Source organism: Xiphophorus maculatus, chromosome 14 (assembly GCF_002775205.1).
Source record: "Xiphophorus maculatus strain JP 163 A chromosome 14, X_maculatus-5.0-male, whole genome shotgun sequence".
NCBI classification, from domain to species: Eukaryota; Metazoa; Chordata; class Actinopteri; order Cyprinodontiformes; family Poeciliidae; genus Xiphophorus; species Xiphophorus maculatus.
In genome coordinates, this window is record NC_036456.1 from 10,747,073 (window position 1) to 10,764,904 (window position 17,832).

The 17,832-nt window shown below is 38.1% G+C and overlaps 3 protein-coding genes across 3 annotated transcripts; all 3 read left to right on the top strand.

Moving 5' to 3' along the window:
* Window positions 1-828: 828 nt before the first annotated feature.
* On the top strand, window positions 829-3,113 carry LOC102235524 (mitochondrial fission 1 protein). The gene is made up of 5 exons (XM_023346107.1): window positions 829-925; window positions 1,370-1,502; window positions 1,636-1,712; window positions 2,294-2,399; window positions 2,474-3,113. Exons 1-5 carry the CDS (start codon window positions 881-883, stop codon window positions 2,575-2,577), a joined length of 465 nt encoding a protein of 154 aa, XP_023201875.1. The 5' UTR covers window positions 829-880; the 3' UTR covers window positions 2,578-3,113.
* Window positions 3,114-9,697: 6,584 nt separating this feature from the next.
* Window positions 9,698-13,418, top strand: LOC102235263 (claudin-15-like). Its single transcript, XM_023346106.1, has 5 exons — window positions 9,698-10,328; window positions 10,574-10,738; window positions 10,968-11,049; window positions 11,135-11,242; window positions 12,819-13,418. Exons 1-5 carry the CDS (start codon window positions 10,112-10,114, stop codon window positions 12,913-12,915), a joined length of 669 nt encoding a protein of 222 aa, XP_023201874.1. The 5' UTR covers window positions 9,698-10,111; the 3' UTR covers window positions 12,916-13,418.
* An 848-nt stretch (window positions 13,419-14,266) lies between these two features.
* LOC102234480 (cytidine deaminase-like) lies at window positions 14,267-17,282 on the top strand. Its single transcript, XM_005814726.3, has 5 exons — window positions 14,267-15,683; window positions 15,792-15,908; window positions 16,137-16,248; window positions 16,326-16,383; window positions 17,008-17,282. Exons 1-5 carry the CDS (start codon window positions 15,677-15,679, stop codon window positions 17,119-17,121), a joined length of 408 nt encoding a protein of 135 aa, XP_005814783.1. The 5' UTR covers window positions 14,267-15,676; the 3' UTR covers window positions 17,122-17,282.
* Window positions 17,283-17,832: the final 550 nt, after the last annotated feature.

Below are 17,832 nucleotides of genomic sequence, written 5' to 3' on the forward strand. Positions count from 1 at the left end.
TATATATATATATATATATATATATATATATATATAGTTGGAACCTCATGTAGTGAAATCCAAAAGTAACACACAGCCAATGTCTTTTAATTTATCTGTTAATGTGGGCTTTAGTTCATTTTTCAGGCCTATATCAAATTAGAAGAAATAGATTATTAATATCATGTAATATTAATATTAAATTGATATAAAATATTACTGTTATATAATACTATTATACATAATAATGATTATAATAATGTATAATAACTGTAACTGTTATAATAATTATAATAATTTGTTAATAGCAAAATGTGCAATAAAAAAATAGTATTATTATTACTATCGTTGTTGTTGCTGTTATTGTTGTTGTGGTAGGTTCCTTAAACAGCTATTTTTTACTCTTTATTTTGTTTCCATCAACAGGACAAACTTATTTGTCAGTCAGAGGTATAATGACGAGCAGGAAAGAAATTGTCCTGCTCAAATAACAGATTACAAAGATAAATTCACATTAAGTAACTAGAACCGAAATGTTTTTTGTTGTCAAGCCCTTTCATCGTGGTGTTGAATGTTGAGTTCCTTGTTAAAGTGGATTATGTTTGGCTTGGAGTTTGACCATTTCTAAGATGCATAGAAGAAAATAAATGTTGGGCACGACTTAATAACTCGTTTCAACGACTTAGTTAATAGGTGGCCACGATTTTTATTTATTTATTTTTTCTTCTCATGTCACCACGTGAGTGTGAAATTTACCTAGAAAAAGTTGGAGTTGGATGAAGTAGGAAAAAAAGTCTTTATCCTTCAGCTCTAGGGGGGTGAAAAGGAAAACATTACGTAAGCGTTGTTGTGTCATGTGACGTTGTGACGTGGGCGTGTCCCAGCCCCGTTTTCCGGAAACATGGAGGCTGTTCTGAGTGATGTTGTAGCTCCTGAGGACCTCAAAGTAAGTTTTACATTATTAAACCTCTTACCTCGTCGCAGAGCGAACATATAAGCCAGTTAATAAGTAGCACCGATATCCTCTTACCTTCACTTGTCTCGGTAAAAGCTGACATTGTGGAAAAACTCACCACGTCGACACGTCTGTAGCGTCACGTAGCATGCTAATGCTAATGTCCATGTTTTGGGTTAACACTTGGTTGTCGTCTTAAGCAAATTCACTTTAGTAATCTGTACCTGGTGCCAAAAAGAGTTTTACATTTATATGTGGTTACATTAAATTGCACATAGTAGAACAATTAATGTAAATCTTACCCACCAGGATGTAACAGACGCTAAAAGTCGATACTTTTTCTGATATGTTGAGTGAAACAGAGCGGCTCCTGTTAGCTGGATTTGTAATTTTAATCCCTTTTTATGAAACTTATTTGTGGTTTTTCTGTTCCAGAAATTCGAGAAGAAGTACAACAACGAGCAGCTGAAGGGATCTGTTTCTAAGGAAACAAAGTTTGAGTATGCTTGGTGTTTAATCAGGAGTAAATACACAGACGACATCAAGAAGGGAGTGTTGCTCTTAGAGGGTAAATAAATGTTTATTATTTAAATTATTCATATTATTTTTCTTTATTTCTTCTAAGCAAACCTGTAGGAACCAGTCACATTCTTTCTGTGGACTGACTGCTTTAGCAAACGTATATGTTTTTTGTCTTGCAGAACTTGTCCACAAATCGTCAAAGGACGACTCCCGGGACTATCTGTTCTACCTTGCAGTGGCCAACTACAGACTCAAAGTCAGTCATCTTTCCAAATATAATATGAATCTTGTATTGTCTTTCATAAGGTGTTCAAAATATTCTCTTCTGTGTGAATGGTCAGAACTTAATAGCTGTGGTGTCTCCTACCCACACCTCACTATTTATAAACAGGTTTACTTCTGTTATCTTCTAATGAACCAACTATTCATACCCATATGTTTAACCATTGAAATATTGGGTCATTTCTATTAGTATTTGAATATTTAATGAACACATTGTTTAATTTTGTTGTATATTGTTGTTAGTGGATTTTGTATGGTCTTTCTATTGCCTGTCATTTTGACTCCTGCTCAAACCAAACCTGCATTCTGGTACGGCAGTGTGCCTGCCTCTGCTCCCTCCCTGACTGTCCTCTGAAGATAACTAATCAGGACTTTATGGTCTGCAGGTTATAATGGTCTCTTTCTCTGCTTTTAAGCTGTAATCTCTCCAACTATACCTCACGTGCCTCATTCACCTCACGTCTGATCTGCATCGACTTTGATCGTGGCAGATTTGATTTGTTTTCAGAATTTTAGGTGACTTCTCTATTCTCTCTCTCTCTCTTTCCCCCCCAGGAATATGAAAAAGCCTTGAAGTTCATCCGGACTCTCCTGAGGAACGAGCCGGGGAACAAGCAGGCTCTGGAGCTGGAGAAGCTCATCGACAAGGCTTTGAAGAAAGGTAAGCGTGTGAAAAACAGCGTTCTGAAAACGCTCTATAAATCCCCACTCTCACGCCCGCTTGTCGTTGTCCAGACGGCTTGGTCGGCATGGCGATTGTTGGGGGAATCGGACTGGGCGTGGCAGGCTTGGCGGGTCTGATCGGCTTGGCGGTGTCAAAGGGAGCAGCGAAATCCTAACCTGGATAAGAAATGTGTTCTGGACTTATACGTTGACCTCCATTAAGAAAAAAACAAATAACCAAGTGCTAAAAAGAGGTTTGTTTGAAGTTGAATTTGTGCTGCGACACATTTACAGCAAATAATGGTTGGAAAAAAATGTTTCATTCTTTAACAGGGTTGAAAATCACGCTTTCTTCTGTTCACATATTAAAGCATGTCAGTCTCTAGCTACTTATCTTACTTCAGTTGAATAGGTTGTCATTTGCTTTCTGTATGTATTTCTAAGAATGTACAGGTTTGTTTCATTGTTAATGGATAAAAGAAAGCGTTACTGATGCTGTGTGAACAATAGGAGGTAACATGAAGAGATACTGGCTTAATGTCTGCAGGGAAGTTCAGCTCAAAGCAGTGAACATTTATTTCAGACATGCTTTTTTTGTTTATTCAGAATAAGAACTAATAGAATTTACACAATTACTCGTGTTAAAAGCTTTTCTGATATTTACTATGTTTAATTATTTTACATCTTGGTAAATAAAACAACTGCAAGAATATTTATGTCACTGTTGTTTTTTTTTTTACTGCAAATCATAAAGAGTGATAAATAAATTTTTAAGACTTGGGGGGGACATAAAATATTGGTGAAATTGAACCTTTTTAATTAAATCATCATTAATATCTACTAAATTTGTTATATTTTATCTGCAGGCTGGTTGTAATTTGGCTTTAACAACAAAGCAGAGCAGCACAGAACCATGAAAGATGTTCAATTTATTTCTGTGTTAAAGATTTACTTGTTTCACTCTCCATTATGTTCAAATCACAATAATAATAAAAAACAGTTCTCCAGTGTAACTATGCTTGGTTTCAACATTTAAGCAACAATTGAAGAAAATACAATTGTAAAGACATTTCAAGTTTAGTTGGGTTAAGATTAAAATCTAGATGCTGAATTAACCAAACCGTAGTAAATATTCCTTCAAATAATTCAAATATTCTTTAGGTAGTCACTGCTAACCGGGGTCAAGGTTTATGGAAACTTTATTGTGTCAAAACTTCTTTAAAATGTTTTTTTTTTCAATCAATTGGTGAGAGGAGACTTGTGTGCTGGTCAGGTCATAATTCACAACAAGCAAAGTTTCTTACCTTTGATATTTTACAATTGCATAAAACAACCTGTGTTGAAAAACAATAATTTAAACATCTCTGCATGCACCTAATTTGTACAGCGCCCTCTACAGTTACTGGCAAATTATTGCACCACAAATCTGAAGTGTGAAGATTGATCAGCAAAGCTACTAAAAATTTAAATAAAAATGTTTTCTAAACAGTTCATGAGATTTAATGAAGATATAAAGGTTGAGCCGCAGAACCAAATTCATCAGACGACACTACGTTAAATAAATTAAATATATTTTGCTTCATTTTTTTACTTTTACTCTGTGGCACCTCAGTGTTACTCCGCCAACGTGCTGGACAATTACCTTGGAAACCAGGATCTGCTGCAAACCTCGATTTCAAAAAGGTGCATTAAAGAATATTACACATTAACTGGACATGAAATTGACTGAAATCCAAATGTGCTGCTCCGTTGTGTTGGTACGGGCCGTCAGGCTCGGTGTCAAACAATAAAGTGCTGTCGTACTGGATTACACAATAACCTTGATTACTGCGTGATGGGGGCATGCACAGTTGGATTTCTACATGTTGATTACACATTAATATCCTCACTCAATGAACGTTGGCCCGGTGTAGTGATATGTCACAGTGAGGCTTCCGTAGCCCGGGGCAGACTGATGACCTTACCAAGCTCCGCCCACAACTGACCCACGTGACCGCAAGTCTCACAAACAAAACCTTGCGGCGCGTTGTTTCTATGTAAAAATGACTCGATTAGTGCATCATTTCTAATGGATTTTCACAATATATCAGCTACTGTCATAAAGGAACCCTATGCTCACAACCTGTTGGGAGGCAGTGTTGCTATGAGGATGGGTTTGGTCAGAAGGATCAACAACATAAACAAAGACCTCCTAGGGGATGTATTTGGGGAAATCGGCCTGCTTAAGTGAGACCCTGTCAAAATAGAACTGAAAGCAGACGCAGAGCCCTATAGCCTGACGACGCCACGCCGCGTCCCATTTCCTCCTCCTTCGAAGGTTGAAACAGAACAGTAGAGGTTACTGAGCCCACTGATTGGTGCGCCTCGATGGTTCCTGTCAAAAAGAAAAACAGAGATCAAGTAAGAGTATGTGTGGATCTGAAACGCCTAAACAAAGCAGTTAAACAAGAGCGCTACATCTTACCAACTTTGGAAGGCATTGTTCCAAAGCTGGCAGGGGCTAAGATGTTTTCCACCTTAGACACCTCATGTGGATTTTGAAAGATCCGTCTGGATGCAAAGAGCAGAAGACTGACAACATTTATAACCCCTATTGGTAGATTCTGCTTCAGACGACTGCCATTTGGAATCACGTCAGTGCCAGAAATTTTTCAAAGACAGTTATCCGCTCTGCTTAAGGACCGTGAAGGTGTTGTCGTAGTCATGGACGACATTCTTGTTTATGGACAGACTAAGGAGGAACACAACAACCACCTGAATGCAGTTCTGGTGACCATCAAGACAGTGACTTGAAGCTGAACAAAGCAAAGTGTCATTTCAGCAAATCAGAAACTCGGTACTTCGGTCAAATCATCAGTGTGAAGGGCATTAAACCGGACCCGACCAAGGTAGAAGCCATTACACAGATGCAGAGTCCCACAAATGTGGGAAACATTAAGTTTCCTCGCATACATGCTGGTTTATTAGTGGGCACAAATGCATCTAAACTAATGGAACCTTGGGAGGTGGTTAATAGTAGAGGTGAAGGGCCATATGCAATCAGAAGCCTCCTAGGATGGGTTATAAATGCTTCAGCAGAAGGTTACAAGGATCTTGAAAATGGCTACCCTTCAGTTCATGTCAACAGAACTACAGTTGATAAAATTGAAGAGCTTCTGACAAGCCAATACAACTATGACTTTATTGAGAAGTCCTTTACAGAACAAGATTAAATGTCAAGAGAGGAACAAAAATTCCTAGACATAATGGATCGCTCTGCGCAGCTAGGAAATGGACATTACAAACCGAAACTGCCTTTCAAAAGGGAAGAACTCTTTATGCCAAATAACATTTCTGTTGCTCTGCAGCGCATACTTGGTTTGAAAAGGAAATTCAAAAAGAACAGAAATTTTCATAAAGAGTACACAAACTTCATGACTAATGCCATTAATAGTGGACATGCAGAAAGGCAAGGTGTGGTATATACCACATCATGGTGTGTACCATCCACAAAAACATAAGTTGCGTGTGGTGTTTGATTGTGCAGCAGAGTATAAAGGGGTCTCGCTTAACAGTCAGCTTTTACAGGGCCCAAACCTAACTAGCTCATTGGTGGGGGTTCTGGTGAGGTTTCGGCAGGAACATGTGGCATTAATGGCAGACATAAAATCCATGTTCCACCAGGTTAAGGTGTCTGAGGAGCATGTGGACTTTTTACTCTTCATGTGGTGGCCTCAAGGTAATCTAGAACAAGACCTTGAGGAATACCGTATGACTGTCCACTTATTTGGTGCAGTCTCCTCACCGAGCTGTGCTTGCTATGCTCTCAGAAAGACTGCTGAGGATAATCAGTCCAGCTTCTCAGCAGATGTTGTACTAACAGTCAACAAAAACTTTTACATGGATGACCTCTAAACCATAATTTCCTTTTGCCAAAAGGAAAGATTCCCTGATGAGTTCGCTGCATTAACATCCCACAACTCAGAAATATCCAGAGGTTGTGCCACCGGCTCTCAAGTTTATGTAGGTCGGGACTTTGACTAGGTCATACCAAAGCAACAGCATGTTTCTATCTAAAACGTGAGGGCTGCAGGTTAAGGCTCTTTTTCCTGTTGAGAGGTGAAATCTAATCTCAAATCTGTTTGAAAACCTCCATTGTGTGAGGATGTGAGTTTTTTTTGTGTTTGTCAGTTTGTCACAGTTTTTCACGTGTCACGGAGACACGTGAGTCTCTGTGTTGTCTACTTTGATAACCTAACCTAACAAAAAAAAAAAAAAAGGGATTTTTTTAGATTGTTCCCACCTGTGGTCGACAGCCCGCCCACCCTGGTTGGGATGTTTTCTGTTTTTTCTGTGGACTCTTGCCCTCCGTCCAGCGCCCCTCCGCCCACCCTGGTTGGGTTGTTTTTTGTTTTTTTTTCTCGATACATTACAAGTTATTCTGACTGTTTCTGCATTCCAGAGATTTCTAAAAGTGACTAAAATTGATGTGAATAATTTTACAATACAATTTGTAGACTATAATTCGCACATTTACATTCAACTTTTAGTTAAGAGTTTGGAATATACTTTATTTTAAAGTACATTTAAAGGCAGTAAATATGTTTCAAGCCCAAATGTGAGGAAAAGCTAAAAACATCAAGCAAAAAAAGTATCCATAGAGCAAATCCAGAAAACTCTTAAAACCCATTTTTATGAACGAATCTTGAATCTTGAACATCCTGTCAATTTTAAACACAGCTCCAACAATAAGGAACACTTTAACAGTTATACAGAGCCATGTGAATTTGTTAGATTATTTTCTTCTTTAATAACAAACACTTTAATTTAAAAACTGTGTTTTGTGCTGTCCTGTGTTGTCTTAAATTTTGAAATTGGGTTGATGTTCCGAAACACTTAAGTGTGACAAACATGCAAAATGTTGGGAGATCAGGAAACACTATTCCACACCACGGTAAATAAATATTAATATCTTTTCACATTGATCTATTTTGGAAGCATACAAATAAAAACAGTTTTGATATGATTTGATTTTGTGACAGGAGAGAATTACTGTAGAGGTAATGTACACCTCATTACCCAGAGTACAAATCTTTCTGAAACAGAAACACACATGTGGACTTAGCTTAAAATTGAGCATTTAAACTTTATAGATAACAATATGTTGCTTCTCTTTTATTTTGTCTAAAAATTTGGAGTTATTTTTATTTTACTTGAAATGCAAATGTTTTATTTTGTGAAACAAACACTATGAAAATCCACATTTAGGCTGCGACTGGAGAGAATATTATATGCATCTAATTTATTTGTTTTTAAAGAATTTCTTCACAATTTTTTATTTATTTTGCACATCCTGTCCTGCTGGATCAGTTTTGACCTTATAAAAGTAGAGAAACACTAATCAGCTGCAGAAACCCTCATAAACAATGGATTCAGTTCAGGAGATGTGGAAAGACATTGGAGTTACCGGTATATATATATACCGTATACAGTATATATACAGTACAGACCAAAAGTTTGGACACATCTTTCCAATTCAATGGGTTTTCTCTATTTTCATAACTATTTATAAGGCAAGAAATCTCACTTATTAACCTGACAGGGCAGGTTGACCTATGAAGTGAAAACCATTTCAGGTGACGACCTCTTGAAGCTCATCAAGAAAATGCAGAGTGTGTGCAAAGCAGTAATCACAGCAAAAGGTTGCTACTTTGAAGAAACTAGAATATTTTCAGTTGTTTTACACTTTTTTGTTTAGTGCATATTTCCACATGTGTTATTCATAGTTTTGATGCCTTCAGTGTGAATCTACAATGTCAATAGTCATGAAAATAAAGGAAAGTCATTGAATAAAAGGTGTGTCCAAACTTTTGTACTGTACTGTGTATATACAGTATATATATATATACAACATTTGCAGCAAGAGATGACTGACGTAAAGTAATTTTAGAAACCTGTGTGTTCCTGGCTCTGTGTGTTTTGTTCTCTACTCTTTGTTATTCTGTTTTATCTCTATTACCTTTATATTCAGTTGTTGGATTCCCAGAACCTTTTGTCCTGAGCAGGAGCGATAATTATCAGACATTTCTAGGAACCGTCAGTTTGATCTTTTTTTTTTTTTAAAGCATTACATTTGTGACTTCAAACATGCTCTGGAGATTTCTAAAAAAAAAACAGTTCCTCCCTGAAACTTGGCCTGCCCTATTTCTAGATCTTTGTTGTTGACCTTTAAACAAATGAATTTGCGCCTTTATGAATTCTCTCCCTTCTACCAGATTGACAGCTGGGTCTCAACTGCAGGCTAAGATTTATCTTCAATATTATCAGCTGGGCCAACTTAAAGCATTCAGAGGATTTGTCAGCGCTGACCCAGATTCCATCACTGGGTGTTATTAATGAGGTCCAACAAACACAGAAACTTTGAGATAAACTGGAGAACTGTGAACTTTTTGTCTCTGCATTTCTGCTTGTTAACCATTGAGATTATTCCAGTTAGATGTTGACGTTGTTGCCCTGCGTTCTATTTTTTTATGAGAGATCTTCTCATATAACCGAGTTCAAATCAACAGTCCAATTTATTAAAGTCAAATAAGTGATCCATTGTTTAGGATCAACAGAGAAATGGTTTTCCATTACAGCGCTGGTCCACTTCTATACGTCCTTAAGGGACGACACATTATTGCCCCGGACAATAGCTTTTGATTCCTTTTAGCACCTAGATGAGCTACGCCCTAAAGAGAGAGTTCCCCTGTGACGCAATTTCCATACCCGTACGTGTACGTGTGTGTGTGTGTGTGGGTGTGTGTGTGTTTGTGTGTGTGTGCGTGTGTGTGTGTGTGTGTGTGTGGGACAGAGGGAGAGAGTAAAATAGAGGGTAGTGGGAGGAGAAACCGCCAGTCATATAAATGAATACAGTGAACCCTCGTTTTTCGCGTGGGTTGCGTTCTGAAAAGAACCCGTTATAGGCGAAATCCGTGAAGTAGTTACCTTTATTTTTTACAATTATTATACAGCATAATTAAATACTTTACATTGAAACCAAAGAACAAAGCCTGTTTTCAGGCCTAAGCAATTTTTTTTAGCAAATAGAACGCTTTCTTACAAATAACTACAGTAAAACAATCATTTTAATCATCAATACGAAGTACAGTAGGACGAATTGTGACTCGCATCACTTGGATCTGGATCTGGGTAATCTATCACTGTTCCTCTGACTGTGACGCTGCAGCCTGACTCCCGCTCTCTAGTGTCTTTTTCTTCTGAAGCCTGTAATGCAGGTGTGTTTTTTTGAAAGAAGAACATAGTTATCGGTAGTTGTTGTCGCTCTTTTTTTCTTCTGGGCAAAAACATTTTTAAAAATTTGCTGTATTACGTATTTTTAAATACCACAACGTTATTGGCACACAGGTAGAGAAGAAGCGCGGAGACTGTTTAGTCAATCAGGACACAGAATACAATGCTCTATGAAAAAAATCTGCACAAAAAAATCCGTGAAGCAGCGAGTTTGTGAAAGGTGAACGGCGTTATAGCGAGGGTTCACTGTATACATATCTGAGGATCCAGACACATTACACAGAGGTTATTGTCAACTCAACGGAGGGTCTCGCTTTCGGAGCTAATTTTTTTTCCCAAATTAACCGAAAAGAGAGAAGAAGGAAAGAAAACAGACTTGGATCTGGGTATTCTATCATTTTCTTTTGATTGTCTAAGAGTTGGACTGAAGAAACGGTCATGGATCCAGTTGTGGAAGTAGTGGCTTTGTTTCTGGGGTTCATCGGATGGATAATGGTCGGGGTCGCGCTGGCACATCCTTACTGGAAGGTGGCCAGCGACGACGGGAACGTCATCACCACCTCCACCATCTACGAAAACCTGTGGATGTCCTGCGCCTCGGATTCAACCGGGGTCAGTGACTGCAGGGAGTTCCCATCGCTGCTTGCCTTGAATGGTAGGTTTAAAAAAATCTACAACAAAAGATGTAACAAGAGACTTTATATATAAATATATATTTATTCTACCAACTCAAAATACCAGGGACTTTACCTTGAAGAATCTATAAAAAAGATTTATATAATGAGATGTGGAGGTTAAATGATAAGAAGATTTTATAGGTTTGAGGAGACTATAAACTTTCCTCCACCGCCACAGATAAGGACTTTAATTTACTCATTTTTTCCTGGTTTATTCCTCCAGGTTATATCCAGGCCTCCCGTGCCCTGATGATTGCATCCATGGTATTGGGCACCTTCGGCCTTGTGGGGTCCCTGGTTGGAATCAAGTGTTCAAGATCATGGGGAGAAAACTATGTTCTCAAAGGGAGGATTGCAGGCACCGCCGGGGTTCTCTTCATCCTGCAAGGTAAGAAAACAGATTCAAGAACGTCCATCAGGGAAGCTTGCTGATAATTACGACTTGCTGATTCACTGCTCTATAGAAAGATAAAGAAACTTCTCTAAAGGGACAATAAATCAGGATATGGTTTTATTGTGCATTTCAAATCATTCCTCCATAAAATTTTCACTGGGTTCCTTAAAGAACCGGGTTAAACGGACTGGCAGCTTTCTAGCATTTTTATTTCTATCAAAAGGTCTTTGCACCATGGTCTCGGTGTCGTGGTACGCCTTCAACATCACCCAGGACTTCTTTGACCCCTTCTATCCGGGAATAAAGTAAGATGCAGCAGTAAAGCTGCTTAAAGTTGCACAGCAGAGCTTTAAGTAAGACATCAGCTGACCGTTTGTCTCTACGCCTCAGGTATGAAATAGGAGAAGGACTTTACATCGGCTGGTGCTCGGCCCTGCTCGCCATTGTCGGAGGAGTCTGTCTCTCCTGCTCCTGCAAAGCAGGCACAAAGGAAAAATAGTGAGTTTCCATCCATGTTGTGTTTAATACTCAAAGAGCTGAAAACAGGTGTCTGCCGAATGCACGGTTACAGTTTGACGAGGCCAAGTTGTTGATTAACTGCAATTAATCAAAGTCCTTAATAAGCTGCACACTGGGAAGCATGGCTCGAATGGCTGTGAACTGGCTGAAACATTACAAATACTCCAAGAGTAAAAACAAAAATGAGATTCAATCAGAGCTACTGGAAACGCTGCAGACTGATTTGGTCTTGAGGTGGAAATACCAGGAAGAGGTCAGAGGTCAGCAACTTGTTCGGTCCAAAGAGCCATTTGTAACATTGATCCAACTAGAGCTACAAATCCTCCTTGACCCTTAAGAAAAAGATAACTAATCTGGCTCTAAAAGAAAAAAAAGCAAATTTAAAAAAATGTGTTCACTGTTGAAAAAACACTTTTTATACTAGAACAAGATTAAATAAATCACACAGATTTCTTCTGAGTGACTTTAAAGGACTTGCCAAAAAACATTTCAACCATTAGTGCCATCTGTAATGGAAATCTTACACATATTATTGAATCAGACACATGGACTGATTAATTTAGCATTTAATGTAACCTCGTTATTTAAAAGAAGAGGGCTAATTTCTTTATAATTTTTGGTAAAGTTTGTCAGGTGGAAAAAGAGCCATAAGTAGCTCCAGACTCCTGGTTTAGGTGAAAAATAAAGATTCAAGCAGTTAAAAACCTGGTTTTAAACTGTTCGACTTTAGCGCCATCTAGTGTTGCAATAAAAACAGAGTGACAACCAGCCTGTATGCATTGCATAAAATCAAGTGTTTACAAATACAGCAGCAAAAGAAATCCAAAAATATGTTATTGGTGTAACCTTAGAAGGCTCACTTTATCAGGATATTGTTATAAATACATTACAAAACTGAAATTTTGTCCTAACGTGTGAAAAATCAACCCTAGGAGGCAAAAACATTGTATTTTACGCTGACAAAGTTTGTTTCCTTTTGAATCCAAATCAGTCAGTGCCAATCAGGTTCTGCTATTGCAAAGTAATTAATGAAGTAATCATCAACAAAATAATTAAATAACTTAAGTTTGAAACATTGTATGTGAATGAAGAGAAGAGAAGTTTGACCATAATGCCCTTCACCATGTTTGCAGAAAACCAGACAGCACATCAGGTCAAAGCCTCATGCAAAGTATCAGGCACAGTGGTGGAAGAGTGATGACACGGGACATGATGCAATCTTAGAGTCACTCATGAAATTCACTGTATACCAAACCATATTTAGAGCTAAATATGAGGCAATCCAAAGTTTGGCATTTTGGATTTCTTTCTGGTAAATTAACAATTAATGTGTTTATGTTTGAGTTCGCATTTACCTTTACTTTAAGACCCAGAGAAGACCAACTCTTTTACTAGTTGATGCATCAACATATAATATAAAAACTGAGAGTGAACCTTTTGACACGACTGTCTCTGATATCAAAAGAGAGAACCAGTGTGTAAATCTATTTGTCTTACAGTGCGTTACTCTCAACTATCAACTGTGTTTTGTTGTTTTTTGTTTTGTTTTTTGCAGCCCCTTGCGTTATCATGACAGAGGAATAGTGTACTCTGGAGCTGCACCAAGCAGAAGCGTCGCAGCCAGCACTTATGAACGAAACGCTTACGTCTGAGCAGGATGGCATTTTTCTGACATCTTCTCACTTTTTATTCTTGTACATAAATCGTTCGTTTTTGAGGGTTTTTTACTCTTTCTGCTGGCCTTGTTGTCCATGGCTGTGAACTTGCACCATTTGCTTACTGTTGGCAGTAACTGTAATGTATAGAATCACAATTTCTGATGAATTTCCTGTATAAATCATTACTAAGGCCGATGATATAAACACTGTACAGAGCTGTTTTGCTTTTCTCTCTGCCACAACACAGACTCAGTCATTTTACCATTTCTGTTTGTATTTCACTGATGAAATCAACATGTGGGCATTTACCAAAACAATAAATCATGCTTTGATCTTCATAAACAAGGACAGATATTTATGCGGTCAAAATAGAGATGTTTCAGGTTTAATTTGTGTTGTTTTGTACAGTTTTGTAATGTGCCGTAAGGAGAGGATGGAGAACAATTGTTTTGCTTCAATTGTGTTGTTGTTTTTTTTTACTATTGAAGACAATAAAATATGTGAACAAGACAACGCAACAAGCTATCTGAAGGAAAACAGGCTGAGGTTTACGGAGGATCTCACCACAGCTGACAAAGCTCTGCTGGAAAAACTGGCCATTAATTGAGGCAGCCAGGAAGGAAGGAAAAAAGGCCCACGTTGCTGGACTCTGCGTGATCATTGAGGGAAAAGAAGTCAAGTCACCGCTGTGTGTCCATAAGGACAGGAATGACCCCCTTCTGACTGATAATTGGCGTCCGATCTGCCTTCTTAACAACCACTATAAAATTCTAGTTAGATTTTTTGTAATGAGGATGAAAAGTGTTCTTAGCCTTATAATTGATGAAACTAAAAATGGTTTCATGACACAAAGACATATAGCTAACAACATCAGGCTAGTGTTGGATCTGATTGACTATGCAGATTTGTGCCATGATGACAGCCTTATATTATTTTTAGATTTCCGTAAAGCCTTTGACATAATTGAACATAATTTTATTTTTCAAACATTAGAGAAATTTGGTTTTATAAATACCCCACAAATATATATGCGACACAAATACCCCACAGTATTTGTGTCGTATCGTCCTCTGACATACAGGTCGAAACGAGGCTTCCTTGTAAATGCCTGTCCAATTCTGTTCAACACAACTTAATGGCGACTTTATTAGACGTTAAATTGAACGACAGTGTAGCTTTAGCTTCTGTGATTGACTAGCTGAACGTGATTATTCTGGAAGTTTCTCCTGGCAGTGAACTTGCACTTTGCACTGAACGTGAACTAACGGTCGGCTGGCCAGCCTGTAACGGTAAAGGGAACAAAGACACATATTTGCTTTAAATAATTAATTAAGGTGAGCTAACTGTTAAACTTCGTATGAAAATGAGTATATTATTTGTTTTAACACGTTATTAGAGGTTAAAAAAAAGGAACAAATGTAGCCGTTTTGGCAAGCTAGGATGGTTCTACTTTCATGAATGAACATAACGGAGCAGTCCTCCATTGCTTTGTCTTTATCGCCGCTGAAACGTGCCAGACGGATAAATGAGTGTTTGTGTCGAGGACTTTAACCCGCTGACGACCTCTCTCAGCGGCCACAGCGGTGGTCTCGGTCCCCTCTTCTCCACCACCGCTACCCCCACATCTCCATTGGGAATTGCAGGAGTCGTTCCAGTTCATTACACTGGTGGGCCTCTCTGAATCACCGAGCCCTGCGTGCATGCAGCGGCCGCCCCCCGGCGTTTCGTCGGCGGACCGCACTGCTGCACGGCTAGGCGGGAATCACGGAGGCTCCGGAGTGAGGAGGAGGCGGAGGGAGGCTGTTGTTGCTGCTGCGCACTAACAAAGGCGGGCACACAATAAAATCTGACAGACCTAGCTTATCAAGCAGCCAGTATTTTGGCTGCGCTTTAACGCTTAGCTTGTTTCTTTTTTTTAAAAAGGCGCAGCTATCTCCACTTGCCTATCAGTGGCTCTCCTCGCTGCATAAACCCAGGTCAGATTGCAGGTTAAACGGGAAAACTGAGTGGTAGAACGGTCAGACATATTCACATAATTTATTCATTGAAATACTGTGTAAAACCTGCTGTTATGTGATTATAATAAATTAAATTAATCACTTGGGTAATAGCAACGAGAGAGTGGTAGAGTTTGACTGGCTGAAAAAAATGGCAGATTTGCATTTATACACTAAAAGAAAAGTGTTAATTTTTATTAATACAGAAATAACCTTCAGGTTATTTGTACAAATCAGTTCATATCAATTGTAATCTCTACAGGACAAACAGATTAAATTTAACTCCAACTACAATTTCATTTATAAAAATTAAACTGGCTTTGGGTAGGTGGGTAGAAATTATGCAGCACTTAAAAAAAAAAACGTTAGACTGCAAATGTGAGGCTCCCAAATTGGATTTTCCAAATAGTCACAAAAGAGGATTTGATTGTTGCAATGCCAAATAAAGATGTTTCTACTTAAAAACGTTTCCTGAGGGCAGAACCACTGTTGCTTTGGACAATTCATTTACTGTTTGAACGGGAGTCCCACAACTGATCCTATCAGAAACATGTGGACGTTGTCATCCCTGATCAGCCAATCAGGTGGAAGGTAGTGCAGCCGTGCACATGAAAACCAGCTCAGGTCAACCACCCAGAAAAAAAACAAAATCTCTAAAACATTAACAGTTCATTTGTCCGTCACGTGGTAGTTCAGCTTTAGACAGAGAAACTGTCCAGAACAGTCCATCTAACAAAGTGAGCGACCAATCTGCTACTATGACGGGTACGTCCATCGAGTCTCGTCTCTTTAAAAACTCTCTTATTAGCCTTGTGGCTCTTTTTAAATACAGTATTTGTTTTGTTAAAGGCTAATCCTGTATTTTCTGCTCAGATAAAGTGACAGAGCTGGTCTCAAAGTGCCTTCAGGCCCGAGACTTGGCTTACTGTCCCTACAGCCGCTTCCCTGTCGGTGCTGCTCTTTTAACAGCAGATGGCGCCATTGTCACAGGTAGGAAACAAACAGGTGGCTTCAACAGAAAATCGCGTAAATACAGTGTTCAACCTGCTGTTATGTGATTATAATAAATTAAATTAAATAAATCACATGGGGAATGGCAACGAGAGAGTGGTAAAGTTTGACTGGCGGAAAAAATGGCAGATTTATACACTAAAAAAAAGTGTTAATTTTTATTACATTTAAAAAAAAAAACAGCTTTAGATGATTTGTTATTTCCAGGTTGTAATGTGGAGAATGCCTCCTATGGTCTGACCGTGTGTGCCGAGAGGACGGCCATCCAGAGAGCTGTAGCTGAGGGACATAGACAGTTCACTGCCATCGCTGTAACATGGTGAGACACTCAGAACTTCATGCCGGTCAAAATTCAAACAGTATCATAGTCATTTATTCATCTTCCTTTCTACTTAGTGATATCAAAGACCGTTTTGTTGGACCGTGTGGAGCATGCAGACAGGTTCTGATGGAGGTGAGATTATGCAGAGAACTGTTCTGTGTTTTCATAAGTTCTGCATAGAGTTTAAACATCTGCATGAAAGTAGAAGGCGCTTAGAAAAGTTGAATCATTCAAAGGTCGTGTAGATATTTTGTAAGACAGAATTTACTGGAAATGAGAAAAAAATGTCTCTTTGTTTAGTAAAAGATGTTTATGTTTATTTTTCATTTGTTTGTTTTACTGTTTCTGGTATTCTTCCACTGAAATAGAAGATTAGTTTTTATTTTGATGCTTTCTACACATCTTTGCATGGATTAAATAATTTTAGGATGGCCTGAACTTAATCAGTGACCCAAAAGTTATACCTTTTCTTCCAATTCTGTCTCTCATATGTAATGTTGACAACATAGTCACATATAAAGTTGAACTTATTAGACTTCATTCCTCAAGTTTAATAAGCGCTTGAGTTCAGTAGGCAAAGATTAAATAGTTAAACTTCAGGGGGAGTTAGGTGTGTCAGAGCACCAGAGGACTCTCTGTTCTGATAAGATTTGGGAAATAGTTCCTGACTCAGTCTGAAATTAAATTGCCCGGTGAATAACAGTGATGGCAGTTCTTCTTACATCACTGGTTCTCTCCTGTTCTTCCTCCCCACAGTTTGGATCAAACTGGACTGTGTATTTGACTAAGCCGGATGGAACTTACAAAGAAACTCATCTTCATGAACTGCTGCCTTTAGCATTTTCCCCTGAACACCTCGCAAAGAACTGAAAACACGTCCACTGCACCTCTGGATGGCCTGAGGCTCCATGATTTTATTCCAACTAGCCTAGAAAAAACAGTAAATATGAAAACCTGCTGTAGACCTACTACAAACATGTAACCATGCAGTTGATGTACAGTAAGTCTATTGTAGTAAAGAAAAGAAAAAACAACTGTCAAGTTTGTAGTAAGCCAGAAATTGATAAAACTATAATTTTGTTTTTCAACTTCATTTTCAGGCCTATATCAAATTAGAAGAAATAGATTATTAATATCATGTAATATTAATATTAAATTGATATAAAATATTACTGTTATATAATACTATTATACATAATAATGATTATAATAATGTATAATAACTATAACTGTTATGATAATAATAATAATTTGTTAATATCAAAATGTACAATAAAAAAAATATTATTATTTCTATTATGGTTGTTGTTGCTGTTATTGTTGTGGTAGGTTCCTTAAACAGCTACATTTTACTCTTTATTTTGTTTCCATCAACAGGACAAACTTATTTGTCAGTCAGAGGTATAATGACGAGCAGGAAAGAAATTGTCCTGCTCAAATAACAGATTACAAAGATAAATTCACATTAAGTAACTAGAACCGAAATGTTTTTTGTTGTCAAGCCCTTTCATCGTGGTGTTGAATGTTGAGTTCCTTGTTAAAGTGGATTATGTTTGGCTTGGAGTTTGACCATTTCTAAGA

Coding starts and splice junctions, on each gene's coding strand:
- LOC102235263 (XM_023346106.1), top strand. CDS start 10,112: ATGGATCCAGTTGTGGAAGTAGTGGCTTTGTTTCTGGGGTTCATCGGA. Junction 11,050..11,134: donor CCCTTCTATCCGGGAATAAA/GTAAGATGCAGC, acceptor TCTACGCCTCAG/GTATGAAATAGGAGAAGGAC. Junction 11,243..12,818: donor GCAGGCACAAAGGAAAAATA/GTGAGTTTCCAT, acceptor TGTTTTTTGCAG/CCCCTTGCGTTATCATGACA.
- LOC102235524 (XM_023346107.1), top strand. CDS start 881: ATGGAGGCTGTTCTGAGTGATGTTGTAGCTCCTGAGGACCTCAAA. Junction 926..1,369: donor TAGCTCCTGAGGACCTCAAA/GTAAGTTTTACA, acceptor TTTCTGTTCCAG/AAATTCGAGAAGAAGTACAA. Junction 2,400..2,473: donor CGACAAGGCTTTGAAGAAAG/GTAAGCGTGTGA, acceptor GTCGTTGTCCAG/ACGGCTTGGTCGGCATGGCG.
- LOC102234480 (XM_005814726.3), top strand. Junction 15,909..16,136: donor AGATGGCGCCATTGTCACAG/GTAGGAAACAAA, acceptor TGTTATTTCCAG/GTTGTAATGTGGAGAATGCC. Junction 16,384..17,007: donor GCAGACAGGTTCTGATGGAG/GTGAGATTATGC, acceptor TCCTCCCCACAG/TTTGGATCAAACTGGACTGT.